General features: G+C 39.2%; 1 protein-coding gene across 2 annotated transcripts in view; it reads left to right on the top strand.

Moving 5' to 3' along the window:
- PLCG2 (phospholipase C gamma 2) overlaps positions 1-13,419 on the top strand; it is a 162,719-nt gene that overhangs the window by 47,207 nt on the left and 102,093 nt on the right. For both annotated transcript variants that reach the window (XM_027850396.1, XM_027850395.1), the window contains exon 3: positions 12,035-12,178. In XM_027850396.1, the coding sequence (XP_027706197.1) occupies positions 12,035-12,178 (144 nt within the window). The remainder of the gene's footprint in view (positions 1-12,034; positions 12,179-13,419) is intronic.

Raw genomic sequence — 13,419 nt, 5'->3', positions numbered from 1 at the left:
TTCTTTTCTTTTCTTTTCTTTTCTTTTCTTTTCTTTTCTTTTCTTTTGGCTAAGCAATGGGGTTAAGTGACTTGCCCAGAGTTACACAGTTAGTAAGTGTCAAGTGTTTGGTCTGAGGCTGAATTTGAATCAGGGCCTCCTGACTCCAAGGCCAGAGCTCTATCCACTGCTCCACCTGGCTGCCCCATGAGCCTTATTTTCAAGGAGGCAGTGTGGTGTAGAGATGAGTGATTCAGGAAAGCTGCATCACAGGCCTGGGGCCAAGGTCTTAATAGTTCCTTTTCCACGTGACAACCCTTCAGATATTTGAAAGTACCTATCGTATTCCTCCAAATTCTTCTCTGAATGTCCCCAGTACTTGCCAGCTTTGTGATCTTGAACAGGTCACTTCTCCCTTCTGGGGCTTGGTTTCCTTATCTGTAAACTGAGGAAGTTGGCTTCAGTAGTGTCTAGAGCTCCTTTCGAGTCTAAATCAGTTACCTGTCATGGTGTTGGAGCAGTTGATCTACCAGGTTCCTTCTTCTTCTAAATTCTGTTAATTTGACCTCTAAGTCCTGAATTCCCGTGAATTGGACATAATTAGTCATGGCTTTTCAATCACACTTACCAGAAATCCAGGGTCTCAATTTTTTCCTTCACAAAATGGAGAGATTGGACTAAGTGAATCCTGAAGTCTCATCTAGCTCTTGAATTTCTGCACTCTCTGTGTGTTTGAAAGAGTGGGTTTTTGGTGGTGGGAGTTATTTTAGGACAATTGGTAACGAAAGGAAGAGTAAGGAAAGGGAGAGATTAATTAAGAGTGCATCTTGAAGACTATTTTCAGTAGCAAAGGTAACTTGAGTTGGTGGAAGGCTGAAGAATTTCTAACAGTCTTTTATTAAAAGCACAGTGGAATGGAAGTTCCTAGTAGTTCCTTTTCAATGGGTTTTAATTTTTTTGGCTAGGCAATGGAGTTAAGTGACTTGCTAGGGTCACATAGCTAGTGAGTGTCAAGTGTCTAAGGCTGGATTTGAATTCAGGTCCTCCTGACTCCAGGGCCAGTGCTCTATCCACTGTGCCATCTACCTGCCCTCAGTTTTTTATTCAGTGGTAAGTGGCAGTGCCGTTTATAGTCGAACTCTTCATGTTGAGATATCCCAGCATCATCCTTGTCTAGAAATGAGACTTGAGCATAGGGGAAACATTGGTTTAACTGAACTGATCTGGGTTTCTAGCTAGAGAAAGCTGGCTGACTTCTCCTAAGCTTGGGGCCTGGTGGAGAAGGACCCAGTTTGGAGTTTTTCTTTTGAGTATCAGTGTTTGTGGGATCATCGATTCATAAGATTTAGAGCTGGAGGGGCTTATGGAAATCAGTTAGCCTAACCTCCTCATTTAACAGTTGAGGAAAAACACTAGCTCAAGATCATATAGACAGTAAGTAGCAGATCCAGGATTAGAGTGCAGATCTTCTAGCCAGGAGTTCTTTTTCTTTTTTCCTTTTTTTTTTTAAATTAATTTTATTGGTATCTTTTTTTTTTTTTTGGCTAGGCAGTGGGATAAAGTGACTTGCCCAGGGTCACACAGCTAGTAAGTGTTATGTATCTGAGGCTGAATTTGAACTCAGGTCCTCATGACTCCAGGGCTGGTGCTCTATCCACTGCGCCACCTACCTGCCCCCAGGAGTTCTTAACATAGGATCCATGAACTGATTTTACAACACATTTTGATAACTGTATTTCAACATAATTTGGCAGCTACGTTGCACAGTGGATAGAGCTGGGCCTGAAGTCAGGAAGACCTGAGTTCAAATTCTGCCTCAGACGCTAATGGTTGTGTGACTTTGGGCAAGTCATTTAACCTCTGTTTGCCTCAGTTTCTTCAGCTATAAAATGGAGATCATAATAGTACCTGTCTTTCACAATTGTTGTGATGATAAAATGAGATAGTATTTGTAAAGGGCTAGTGCAGTGCCTGGTACATAGTAGGTTTTCTATAAATGCTAGCTATTAATATTGTTGTTTTTCTTTCGTCATCCTAAGTATTTTATTTTATGCATTTAAAAATTATTCAGAAAAAGGCCCCATAGGCTTCACCAAACTATCTAAGTAGTCTTATAACACAAGAGATTAAGGACATCTGACCTTGACTTTAAATCTGGTGTTCTTTGTTTTTTTTTGTTTTTTTGTTTTTGTGAGGCAATTGGGGGTTAAGTGACTTGCCCAGCGTCACACAGCTAGTAAATGTCAAGTGTCTGGTCTGAGAACAGATTTGAACTCAGGTCATCTTGACTCTAGGGCTGGTACTCTATCCACTGTGCCACCTAGCTGCCCCAAATCTGGTGTTCTTTTATGAAAATATTTTGGAATTCTCTTTGTCCCACAGGGTAAATTGTAAGTAGCATTCTCCTTAGCTTCACGGCTGTTATCTCCCTGGAAAATATTGTATGCATGCAGCTAGGGGTGGTGGAGAGAACACTGAGCCTGGAGTCAGGACTCTTGCTTCAGAGACTCATTTCCCTTGTCTGTAAAAAAAGGGATGATAATAGCCCTTACTTCACAAGGTCAACTGTGATCACATATGTAAGTGAGATCTTGTATGCAAAGTGTTTTTCATTCTTTGCAAACACTAAGGTGCTATATAAATATGAGAGATGCTGATGTGATTAGTTGATAGTTGTCATAAGAAAAACAAAATTTTTGAATTCTTTTAGGTGCTAGCTGAACTGTTAATTTCCAAAAAAACACTTGCAAAAATTATTTTTTTTCCAGTATCTTTCATTACTTACTCTATCTTTGATCCTTCAAAATGTTCAGGACCATAAATGCATAGCTTATGACCTGAATGGATAGAAGCTACTTCCTTAGTTTTTCAATGATTGGCTTATCATAAGGGTACATATGGTCATTCCTATTTTTGTCCTGCCCAGAAATAGCAGGGATGTCCTCAGAGCCTGCTAAATGGAAGGAAGGTTTTGAGCTGTACAATATCATTATTATTTACTGAGATGATATTTACTGAAGCTGTGTTATATCACTGTTATTTATTAAGACCAGGGTTCATGGAATCATGAGGAAAAGGGTCAGATGCAATGGCCTTTTCTAAAAGGAGATACCAACCCTGTTTTTTTTTTTTTAGAGTTTTAAGACCTACACTTAAATCTTTTTTTGAATAATATTTTATTTTTTCCAATTACATGTAAAAACAATTTTTAACATTCATTTAGAAAATTTGGAGTTCCAAATTCTTTCCCTCCCTCCCCTCCCCCTTCCCTGAGAGTGTAAGTACATTTACATTACTCTTAACTCTTAAAATCAATCAAAAGTGAAAAATTCTCTAGTGCTAAGCTACAGGACCTTGACCATAGCCCTTCTCTATGCCATATTTTTTATCATTGATTTGGGTAAAGGTATTGATGTCAAGCTTAGCGGATTTGCAGATGATATTAAGCTGGGACAGTTAACACATCGAGCAATAGCATTAGGACCACAGAAGTTCTTGTCAGATTGGAATGATGGTCTGTATCTACCTGGATTAAATTTAATGCATCAACTTGTGTTACAGTCAATCACATAAGTACAGAATTGAGGAGCCATAGGTAAAGAGTAGTTTATGTAAAAATAAAATAAACCAGGAAGTTTTGGTGGACTGAAGCCTCAGTATTAGTTAATTGTATAACATAGCAGATGAAAATGTTAATGCTGGTTTGATAGGCATAGCTAGAAGAACATGGTGGATAGGACTCTGCCCTGGTCATATTCCATCTGAAGTACTGTGTTTGATTCTGGCCCCCATATTTTGGGAAGGGCTTGACAAGCAGCACATATTCAGAAGAGAATGACCAAGATGGTGAGGGGACTTGAAACAATGCCAGATGAGGATTGTTCGAGGGAAGAAGAAATGTCTGTCTTGGAAAAGTGAAGACTTAGTGTATGTGTTGAGGGGTGAGGAAGGGAAGATGGCAGTGTAGCTACCTGAAGGTACTTAAAGGATTGTCTTGAAAGAAGGATTAGGCTTCTGCTTGGTCCCAGGGGGCAAAGTTAGGAATAATGAGTGGAAGTTGCAAAAAGGCAGATTTTGACGTAGTATAAAGAAAAACTTCCCAATAATTAGAGCTGTCAGACAGTTGAATGGATTGCCTTGGGAGGTAGTAAGTTCCTTGTGACTGGAAAACAGGTAGAGTGAGCATTTATCAAGCACCTACTGTGTGTGGACTAATACTATGTAATGAATATTTATCAAGCATCTGTTGTATGTAGGATAATGGAGAAAATAACCAAGTTTAGAAAAGGCATGGTTCTTGCTCTCAAGGACCCAACCTTCTAGTAAGTGGAGAAGATATATGTGGACAATTATGCTACATAGTATTATAATAGAGAGGTACAAAGTGTTATGAAAGGTCTGAAGAAGGCTAGAGTCTTTTAAAAATTCCCTTTTATTATGAATTTGACAAAAACCAACAAACACGATCATTTCCATATTAAAAAAAAAGAATAGGAAAAGAAGACTGTCAATGAAATGATGACTTCACTACATGAAGTTTGCTTTTTAAAGTCTATTTCATATTTGCCATGGTAATTCCAACACTATCCTGTTTGTGTCCCCTTCTGAACTTCCTTCTGCCCTCTTCTGTGTGTTTTTTAAATGATTCATTGATGAGATTTTTTTTCCCTTTCCTATTGCTTTTAATGTCACTATCAGTACTCCAGCCAACAACAAAAAAAAAAAGCCAAGGGATCTTCAAAGAGAGACTGGATGACCATTTTTAAGGGATATTACAGGAGGAATTTATGCTTCAGGTGTGAATTGGACAAGATGCTCTCAGAGGTCCCTTCCAACACTCTCATGCTTTGTTTCCATACCTTCTTGATCAAGAAAATGAGCAGGAGTTAAATGAGGTTGGAATGATTCATGCCTTTTCCCTTCTGAATCCTTCTATTGTGCTTCTGTAGTGGTGAAATAGACATTTAATTTCCTTGGGAAATTTTTGCACTGGTGCTCTTGGGTATGAGCTGGCTAAAATGAGCTGGGTCCAGTGGACAGGATGTTGGAGGCTGTGCCAGGAATGGAGAGCAGCTTGAAGAAAAGACACAAAGTAAAATGTGGGAGGAGAGAGGAAATGGGAGTCGAAAGAGTAGAGTCATGGGAACGTACCAGTGAAGAGGCGGTGAGGAGGAGGAAATGAAAGCAGAGATGTGGGTGGGGGCTAATGGGCACAGTCTTCTGCATGAATTCAGAATTGGGAGATGTGACCAAAGAGGTTTTTGTTAAGAAAGGAAGCTGGAAGCAAGGGTGAATGGAAGTTGAGCTTGGCTCCTAAACAGACCCTGAGAGCATTGGTATAGAGTGGCAGCTGGCATTATTTAAAACAAAAAAAAAAAGAAAAAGAAAAAAAAAGAGGTGAGATTATCCTAGGAAAGACTAGAGACATTACAGAAACAGTAATATTTTCTGCAGCTGAGCTACCTTACTTTTAAAAACAGGAAACATGCTTCTATTAAAGCACAATCCATGTCAAGAGTTTAAAATGTTAATTTCAAGCTCCATCATCCTTAAAAGCCTTAAAAGTCCTCCACTATGAGTCCTACCATCTTTCCTATCCTCTGATGTCTGAGAGGAGCACTGTAGGTGCTTCCAGGATCCAGAGGGCAGAAGGTTCTTTGGACGATACCAGCGCGCAATCCTGGGGAGGTGAAGCTGCTTGAATTCTCATGGCTCTGTTTAATGCACTCTCATTAGTGCAGGAGTTCTTAACATGAGGTCCATGAACTTGCTTTTTAATATTTGGATAACTGTATTTAAATATAATTTATTTCTATTGTAATACTTTATATTTAGTTTATGCATTTAAAAAGCAATATTCTGAGAAGGGACCCATAGGTTTCACTAGACTGACAAAGAGGTCTGTGACACACACACACACACACACACACACACACACACACAAAAGAAACTCCTGTATTAGTGAGAGAGACAATGTAGTGTGAAGTTTAAATTCTAGACGCCTAAATAACATTTTTTGAAAGGGTCTCCTTTGTTAATTGTAAAAAATTTTAAAAAAATTTCCCAAGGGAGAAGGAGTACCTTTTTTTTTTCAATGTATTTACCTGTATTAGTCTACCAGAGGACACGGTTAGTTCAAAGCAAAGGCTTTTGATAGAATAGCAAAGCAAGAAAAATAATACTAAATATTTCCTCCATGAACCTGGGTCAGATTCTCCCACAAATGCATATACATACATAATCCTTAGGAAGAGTGGACACATGTAAGGAACATATAGAGTACATACATGACCAGGACATGTATGCAGAGGGGCACAACCATGATGAACATGTGATCAGAATACACATAAGCAAGGACAACACATAACTGATTCTACAGGACACTGATGTCTTCTGGAGAGGTCATGGAACTGCCTTTGCCAGCTCTCTGCTGGGTATGTTGTATCTGTCAAGGTGTTATTTCTGTTGAATGCTACTGGATGCATAGTCTCTGCTGGACATGGCCAGGCATGGCACCCATTGGGCACATGGCTGAAGAGCTTTCTGTTTCCTTTTTTTTTTTTAACAGCCTTCCTGAAATGCAGGCAATGATAGACAAAGATAGAATGCTGGGCCTGGAGTCAGGAGACATCTACTAGCTGTTTGTTCCTGAGCAAGTTACTGAACCTCTGCCTCAGATTCCTCATCTGCAGAATGAGGATAATAGTATCACCTATCTTCCAAGGTAGTTGTGAGGATCAAATGAGATAATATTTGTAAAGCACTTAGGATAGTGCTGGCACATAGCAGGTGCTTTTTCCTGTCTCTTCCCCTTTCATTATTTCTTCCCTGGATATGGTCTCCGTAATTTTTTTACTCTGCCTTAGAATTTACTAATGTAATTACAGTGGTCCTTTACTAATGTAAGGGACTGTTTCATTCTTTGTGCTCGTATTATAGCTACTTGGTATATAGTAGCTAGAACTCCAGTTAGGTAGTCTAGTTGTAGACAAAGCTGGCTAGTAGTTCAGTTTGACTAGAAAGTGGAGTTCATATAAGAAAGTAATGTACAATAAGGTTGGAAAGGTAGGTGGGAACCAGATTTTTGGAGGGCTTTAAATGCCAGAGTAAAGAGTTTTTATTTTATCCTAGAGGCAATGGGGATCCATTGAAGGTTTTTGAGCAAAGGAGCAACATGATCACATCCATGTCTTAGGGAAGTTTATTTTGGCAATTCTGTAAAAGGTAGATTGGAGAGAGGAGAGACTGAAAGTAGAGAGACTAATTATTATTCCTATTAATTCAATCCAGGCAGGAAGTGAATTAGTGTGGTGACCACATTGAGAAGGGGAGGAAGCTCAAGAGATGTCGTGGAGGAAGAAATGACAGGGGTAGACAACTGATTGGGTATTGAAGGTGAGGGAGAAGGGAGAGTTAAGTATGACTCCAAGGTGGCAAATTTGGATGACTGGGAGGTTGATGATACCTTCAACAGAAGCAGGGAAGCTTAGAGGAAGAGGCAGGTTTTGGAGACAGGACAATGAGCTCATTTTAGACATACTGAATTTGAGACCCCTAAGGGACATCCTGGAGCAGTTATTAGGAAGCAGTTGATTGCTTGACTGAAGTTCAAGAGAGAGATTAGGAGCTGTATATACAGATTTGGGAATCATTTATGTTGAGATGATAATTGAACTTATGGGAGCAGATGAGCCCTTCGTCAAAATGTTTGTAGGGAGAAAAGAAAAGAAGCTCCAGGAGAGAGCCCTGGGGAACACTCACGTTAAAAAGACAGGGACTGAAGAGAGAGCCAGAAAAAGAGACTAAAGAGTGGTCAGATAGGTAGAGAGAGAACCCAGAGAAAACAGCGGCATGGACGCCAAGGAAGAAGACATTGCTCAGGAGGAGTGCAGTCAACAGTAGCAAAAACTGTTGAGGGGTCATGCAGGAGAGGACGAGGATGGAGGAGAGGACAAGGACCGGAAAAAGGCCATGGGTTAGCAGTTCAGTGATCTTTGGTACTCTTGGAGAGAACAATTTCAGCGGAATGGTTGGGTTGGAAATCAGATTGCAAGGGAATGAGAAGTAATTGAATGGTGATGAAGTGAAGTCAGCAAGTGAAGATGATTCTTCCTAGGAGGATACTCAACCTTCCTTCCATTAGATTGGAAACTTCTTGAGAACAAGGTCTGTGTCATATCAGTCTTTGTGTAATCATAGCCAAGGACAGTACCTTGTACATAAAAGGTGCTTTATTAATATTTGTTGAATGAATAAATGAATGTTGGTCAAGCTGTGCTTTGGAGCTGCCAGGAAAATTGTTGGATTGAACAGGAAGTGATAGCAAGCGAAAGTTAGTGAGACTCTGTGTGTGCTTTGAACTCTGGAAAACAGATAAGAAGATGTGACTGTATAGTATTTGGTGGCATTAACAAGACTGACAGTATGCTGAGAGCATTATATCCTGTAGCTTACTGAATACTTCTGATAGCTAAAGAAGTTTGAATTCCACCTCAGATGCTTCCTAGCTGTGTAACTGCAGTCAATTTACTTAAGTTCCTTGAACTTCAGCTTCCTCGCTTGACAAATCAGGATGATGATGATGTACCTACTTCATAGGAATGTTGTGAAGATCAAATAAGGTCATGGTATATATCATGTGCTTTGTAAATCTTAAAGTACCGTCTAAACACAGATGTGACTGAAAGCTTATGCCAGGTGTTAGCTGCCATGTTTTAGGAAAGGGATTGGCAAATTGGAGTGTGTCCAAAGGAGGGTGATTAGGATGGTGAGGGGACCAGAGAACATTTCATGTGAGGATTAGTTGAAAAAAAAAACTAGGGCTGTCTAATCTGGAGAAAAGAAGATTTAGGAGGGGTATGCTAGATGTTTTCTGTATTTTTGGAATTATCACACAAAGTATAGATTAAACCTGTTCCACTGGGCCACAGAAGTCAGAACCAGGAGCAATGGTTAGAAGGCTGGATATAAGGACAACTTTTTAAAGAGAATTGTCCAAAAATGGAATGAACTTAAGCTGAATTAAGAGAGGTATTGTATCCAGAATGAAAGAGTAGATAATATATTTATATTCTGTCCTGGTCAGGCTGCATTTTTTAAGTTTTGGGGTTCTATTTCACCGGAGGTCTTCAATGGGAGGCTAGATGGATGACTACTTTTTGAGAACGTTATAGGAGAGATTAATGTTGGATGGATAACACAGCCTCTTAGGTGATTTTGTGAAAATGAAAACTTACACAACAGTGTGGCATGATGGAAAAAGCAGTAGATCTGGAATCAGAGGATCAAATGAGATAACATATGTAAAGCATCTTGTAAACCTTAATGCACTTTATAAATGCAGCTATCATATCCCGATTCACCCCCTTATCAACCATATGAACTTAGCAAGTCACTACTTCATCAAGTTTCCTCATCTGTAAAATGGAGATAATGTTGCATGTACAATTATTATTATGTATGGTACATAATAATAATATTTAGCAGTCATGTAACACTTTAAGGTTTATAAAATGCTTTACAAATATTATCTCATTTGATCCTATCAACAACTCCAGGAAGTAGGCTATTTTATAGTTGAAGAAACTGAGGGAGATAATAATAGTGAAGTGACTTGCCCATGGTCACAAGCCTAGTAAGTATCTGAGGTTGGATTTGAACTCTGGTCTTCCTGACTCTAGGTCCATCATCCTATCCATTGTGAGGGAGAATAGCACAGTGGATAGAGACCGAGCCTCAGAATCAGGCAGGTCTGATTGCGTGACCCTCAGCAAGTCACTCTATCTTTCATTGCCCTTGACAAATCTCAGGCAGTCAGTCAGTTGCAGAGCAGATGCTCATCTCCACTAGGGGAGAATTTCCACATCGGGAGTTTCCTATTCCAATGAAATCACAGGTCCAGTTTAAAAAAAATACATGTGCTACTGACCTCAAAGATACAAAATAAAGCATTAAATCCAAAATGGAACTATAGGATATGATATATATATATATTAAAAGAAAGATGGGTGTTATATAATAATATTTAACAGAAGGCAAAAAAGCAGTTTATTTATGTGTTCCCTTATGATCTTTTTTCCTATGTATTCATGAAGTTTTGCTACTGTTGTCCTTATGTGAAGTTGTAGCCAATGTATGTTATTCTAATTCTACTGTCCTGATTTTGCACATTTTAATTGAATTTTCCATATTTTTTGTATGCTTACTATTTATCCTTATTTATTGTATGATGATATTCCATTATTGTTATAATGAAATTTTTTCAGACATTCTCCAGTTGTTGGGTGTCACCATTAAGTTTCATGCTATTTGTTCAGTCTGTAGCTCTAGCCTAGCAAGGTCTTTTTTTTTTTTTTTTTGGATCCTCTAGTGTTAGCCAGCCCCAGCTTTGCATCACCTGCAAATCTGATAAGCATGCCTTTTATGGCATCATCTAAGCTAAAAATGTTGCCTACAGCACAGTACTAAGAGCCTATCCAGGGAGCATCCTGCTAAGGTTTTCTTCAAGTTTATTGAATCATTAATATAATATAATAACCACTACTAATGTATGATGTCTCCATGTTGACTTTGGTTTCTGCTTTTGAAACTTGTCATCTAGCACTATCTTCTTTATGAAATCTTTCTTAATCTCCCCAACTACTAGTTCTTCCCAGTCTACCTGGTATTTAGCTCCTTGTGTGTATTTGTAGTAAGTCATTTAAAGTTATGCTGTGTATATTCTGTATATGTATATGCTATAGAATATATATATCCTGTATATTTAAATATAGATTTATTGTCTTCCCCATTAGAATGTAAGCTCTTCAGGAGTAGGAATTATTTCATTTTTTTGTCCTTGTACCCCTGGTGCCCAGGACAGTGCCCAGCACAGGGTAGGTGTTTAACGGATGCTTGTTGATTGATTGATTAATTTATTATCTAATTCTTCCTTCTGGCAGGCGATAAGTAGAATATTCCTACTCCACAAAGTTGTTTCTGTCACTTTCACCCCTGATTTTCATGCTCACTTTTCAGAATGATGAATTTTCTTGGTAGACAATGCTGCTTCACTGCCCTTTTATATTATCTCAGCTGTAGAGGAGGGATTAGAGATTAGAGATCATCAGAGATCACCTAATCTAACGCCTTCATTTTACCGATGAAGCAGCTGAGGCCCACCAAAGGGAAGTTATTTGCTCATCGTCACAAGTAGTCAATGAGCAGAGCTAGGAGTTTGAAACCAGATCCCCTGACTTCAGACACTCTTTTCCATGACATTAGGCCATATTCCCCTCCCGTCTTCACATTCCAATCATAAATCACATCTCACCAAATCTCAGTGCTGCCTATGAAATCGAATTTACCTCTTTGACCTTTCTGAACCTCAGTTTCCTCATTTTGTAAAATGGTGATATGGAATAATATTAACTGCTCAGCCTGATAGGGTTGTACTTTGCAAATTCTAAAATGCCAGCTAAATGTGAGTTGTTTGTTGTTCAGTTGTTCAGTTGTGTCCAATTCTTTGTGACCCCATGGACTGTAGCACATGCGTACCATCCTCAGGGTTTTCTTGGCAAAGACACTGGACTGGTTTGCTATTTCTTTCTTCGGTGGATTAAGACAAATAGAGATTAAGTGACTTACCCAGGGTCACACAACTAGTAAGAGTCTGAGGCCAGATTTGATCTCGTTTCCCTCAAGCCCAGTACTCTGTCAATTGTACTATCTCGCTGCCTCATAATTATATAAAAGTGGCCAATGTCTTTTTTTTCTTTGAATGATAATAATGATGATAGCTAGAATTTTCATAGCATATATACTGTCTTATTTGATTCTCACAATAATCCTGTTTGTTCTCATTTTATATACAAGGAAACTGAGGATGAGAGGTTAAGAGACTTGCCCAGGACCATACAGCTAATATGTGTCTGAGGCAGGATTTGAAACCAGGTTTTCCTGACTCCAAGCCCAACACTATCCACTGTACCACCTAGCTGTGCCTGTGATGTTATAGTTGTGGGTTTTTTTTTTTTTTGACATTTACTTTTACTGAGTTTTGTTGTTTCTCTTTTAGTGGACTTAATGGAGATAAAGGAAATCCGTCCAGGGAAAAACTCAAAGGACTTTGAACGTGGGAAAGCCAGTCGCCAGAAAGAAGATTGCTGCTTTACCATATTTTATGGCACCCAGTTTGTCCTCAACACCCTGAGTTTAGCAGGTACATTGACTTTTTTTCCCTGTAGCCTTGCCTCACCTTTCATATTTTCTTGTGCTAGCCTTCCATGGAGAAGGTGGGGGGACGTTCTCTAGACAAGTGAATCAGGAAGGCATAGTATTTTCTCTCATCCTGAAGTGGATAACACAGACACTTGGTATTTACCAGAAGGAAAATGCTTTAAAATCCTCATTGCTATTATTGTCTTCATTAAAGTCCTATCCTGAGGCCTCATCATGTCATAGAAGATGACTTTCCATTCTAGAAGCCTTTGCCAAGGAAGAAGTAATTCTGGCATGTCCTACCACCTTGAGAGGCTCCACATTTGTTCCCAGTGTCTATAGTCAGAGGACCAACCTAGCCAGGTATGGAGAATGGATGACATCAAGGTTATCTACTACATCCTGGTCGTCCTAACTTTTGTCTTGCCATTGGACTTTGATGACTCTAGAATTGAGAGTGAGACTGATGACTTTGTGCAATTCTGCCTCACTTAACTTCAATTCACACACAAGTCAAGACATCACCCCATGATGTCTTGGTCCTCTTTGAAAACGAAGGACAAACAACAACTGACTAGTTGGGTAATTAGGTAAAGAATTCTTTGGCCAAGGCAGCCCGTGAAATAGATAAAAATGCAAGATAGGCTTAAGTCTTTTGTAACCTTTTCTGATTCTTTAGTGGCAGAAAGAATCAGAATCATAGATCTTCAGCTGGAGGAGACCTTGGAAGTCATTTAGTCCAACCTTCTCATTTTACAGATGAGGAAATTGAGGTGCCCAGAGAGCTTAGTTAAATGACTTGCTGAAGGTTACAGAGGATTTAAGTGGTAGAGCTGGGATTTGAACTCAGATCCTATGATTTCCAAGTTCAGCATTCTCTCCATTGTGCCTCATTACTTCCCTATAAGGGAGGAACCCAAGGGTGTCAAGAATCACAGTCTATAAATGTTAATTTAATTGTTGGTTCTCAAATATGAGATTTTAATCCAACAACACATGAATTAATATAGCATTGGGAAGTCACACTATGTCCATATTGACATCGTTGCTAAAAAATGCGAAAGAGGAAACAAAGAAGCTCAATGAAGTCATGGCACATGGGACCCCTTGGTGAAATGAAAAGACTATTTGGATGAGTTGGTTTTGTTGGGAGCCCAAGGCCATCCTTTCCTGGGGCATTTAGTCTTCTTGTCTTGTTGTGCCCAAGATGAGACCACCCTGAAGATGACTGCAGCTTTTGGT

Source organism: Vombatus ursinus, unplaced genomic scaffold, assembly GCF_900497805.2.
Source record: "Vombatus ursinus unplaced genomic scaffold, bare-nosed wombat genome assembly UNPS02009062.1, whole genome shotgun sequence".
Classification (NCBI taxonomy): domain Eukaryota; kingdom Metazoa; phylum Chordata; class Mammalia; order Diprotodontia; family Vombatidae; genus Vombatus; species Vombatus ursinus.
This window is presented reverse-complemented; position numbering and strand designations above follow the sequence as displayed.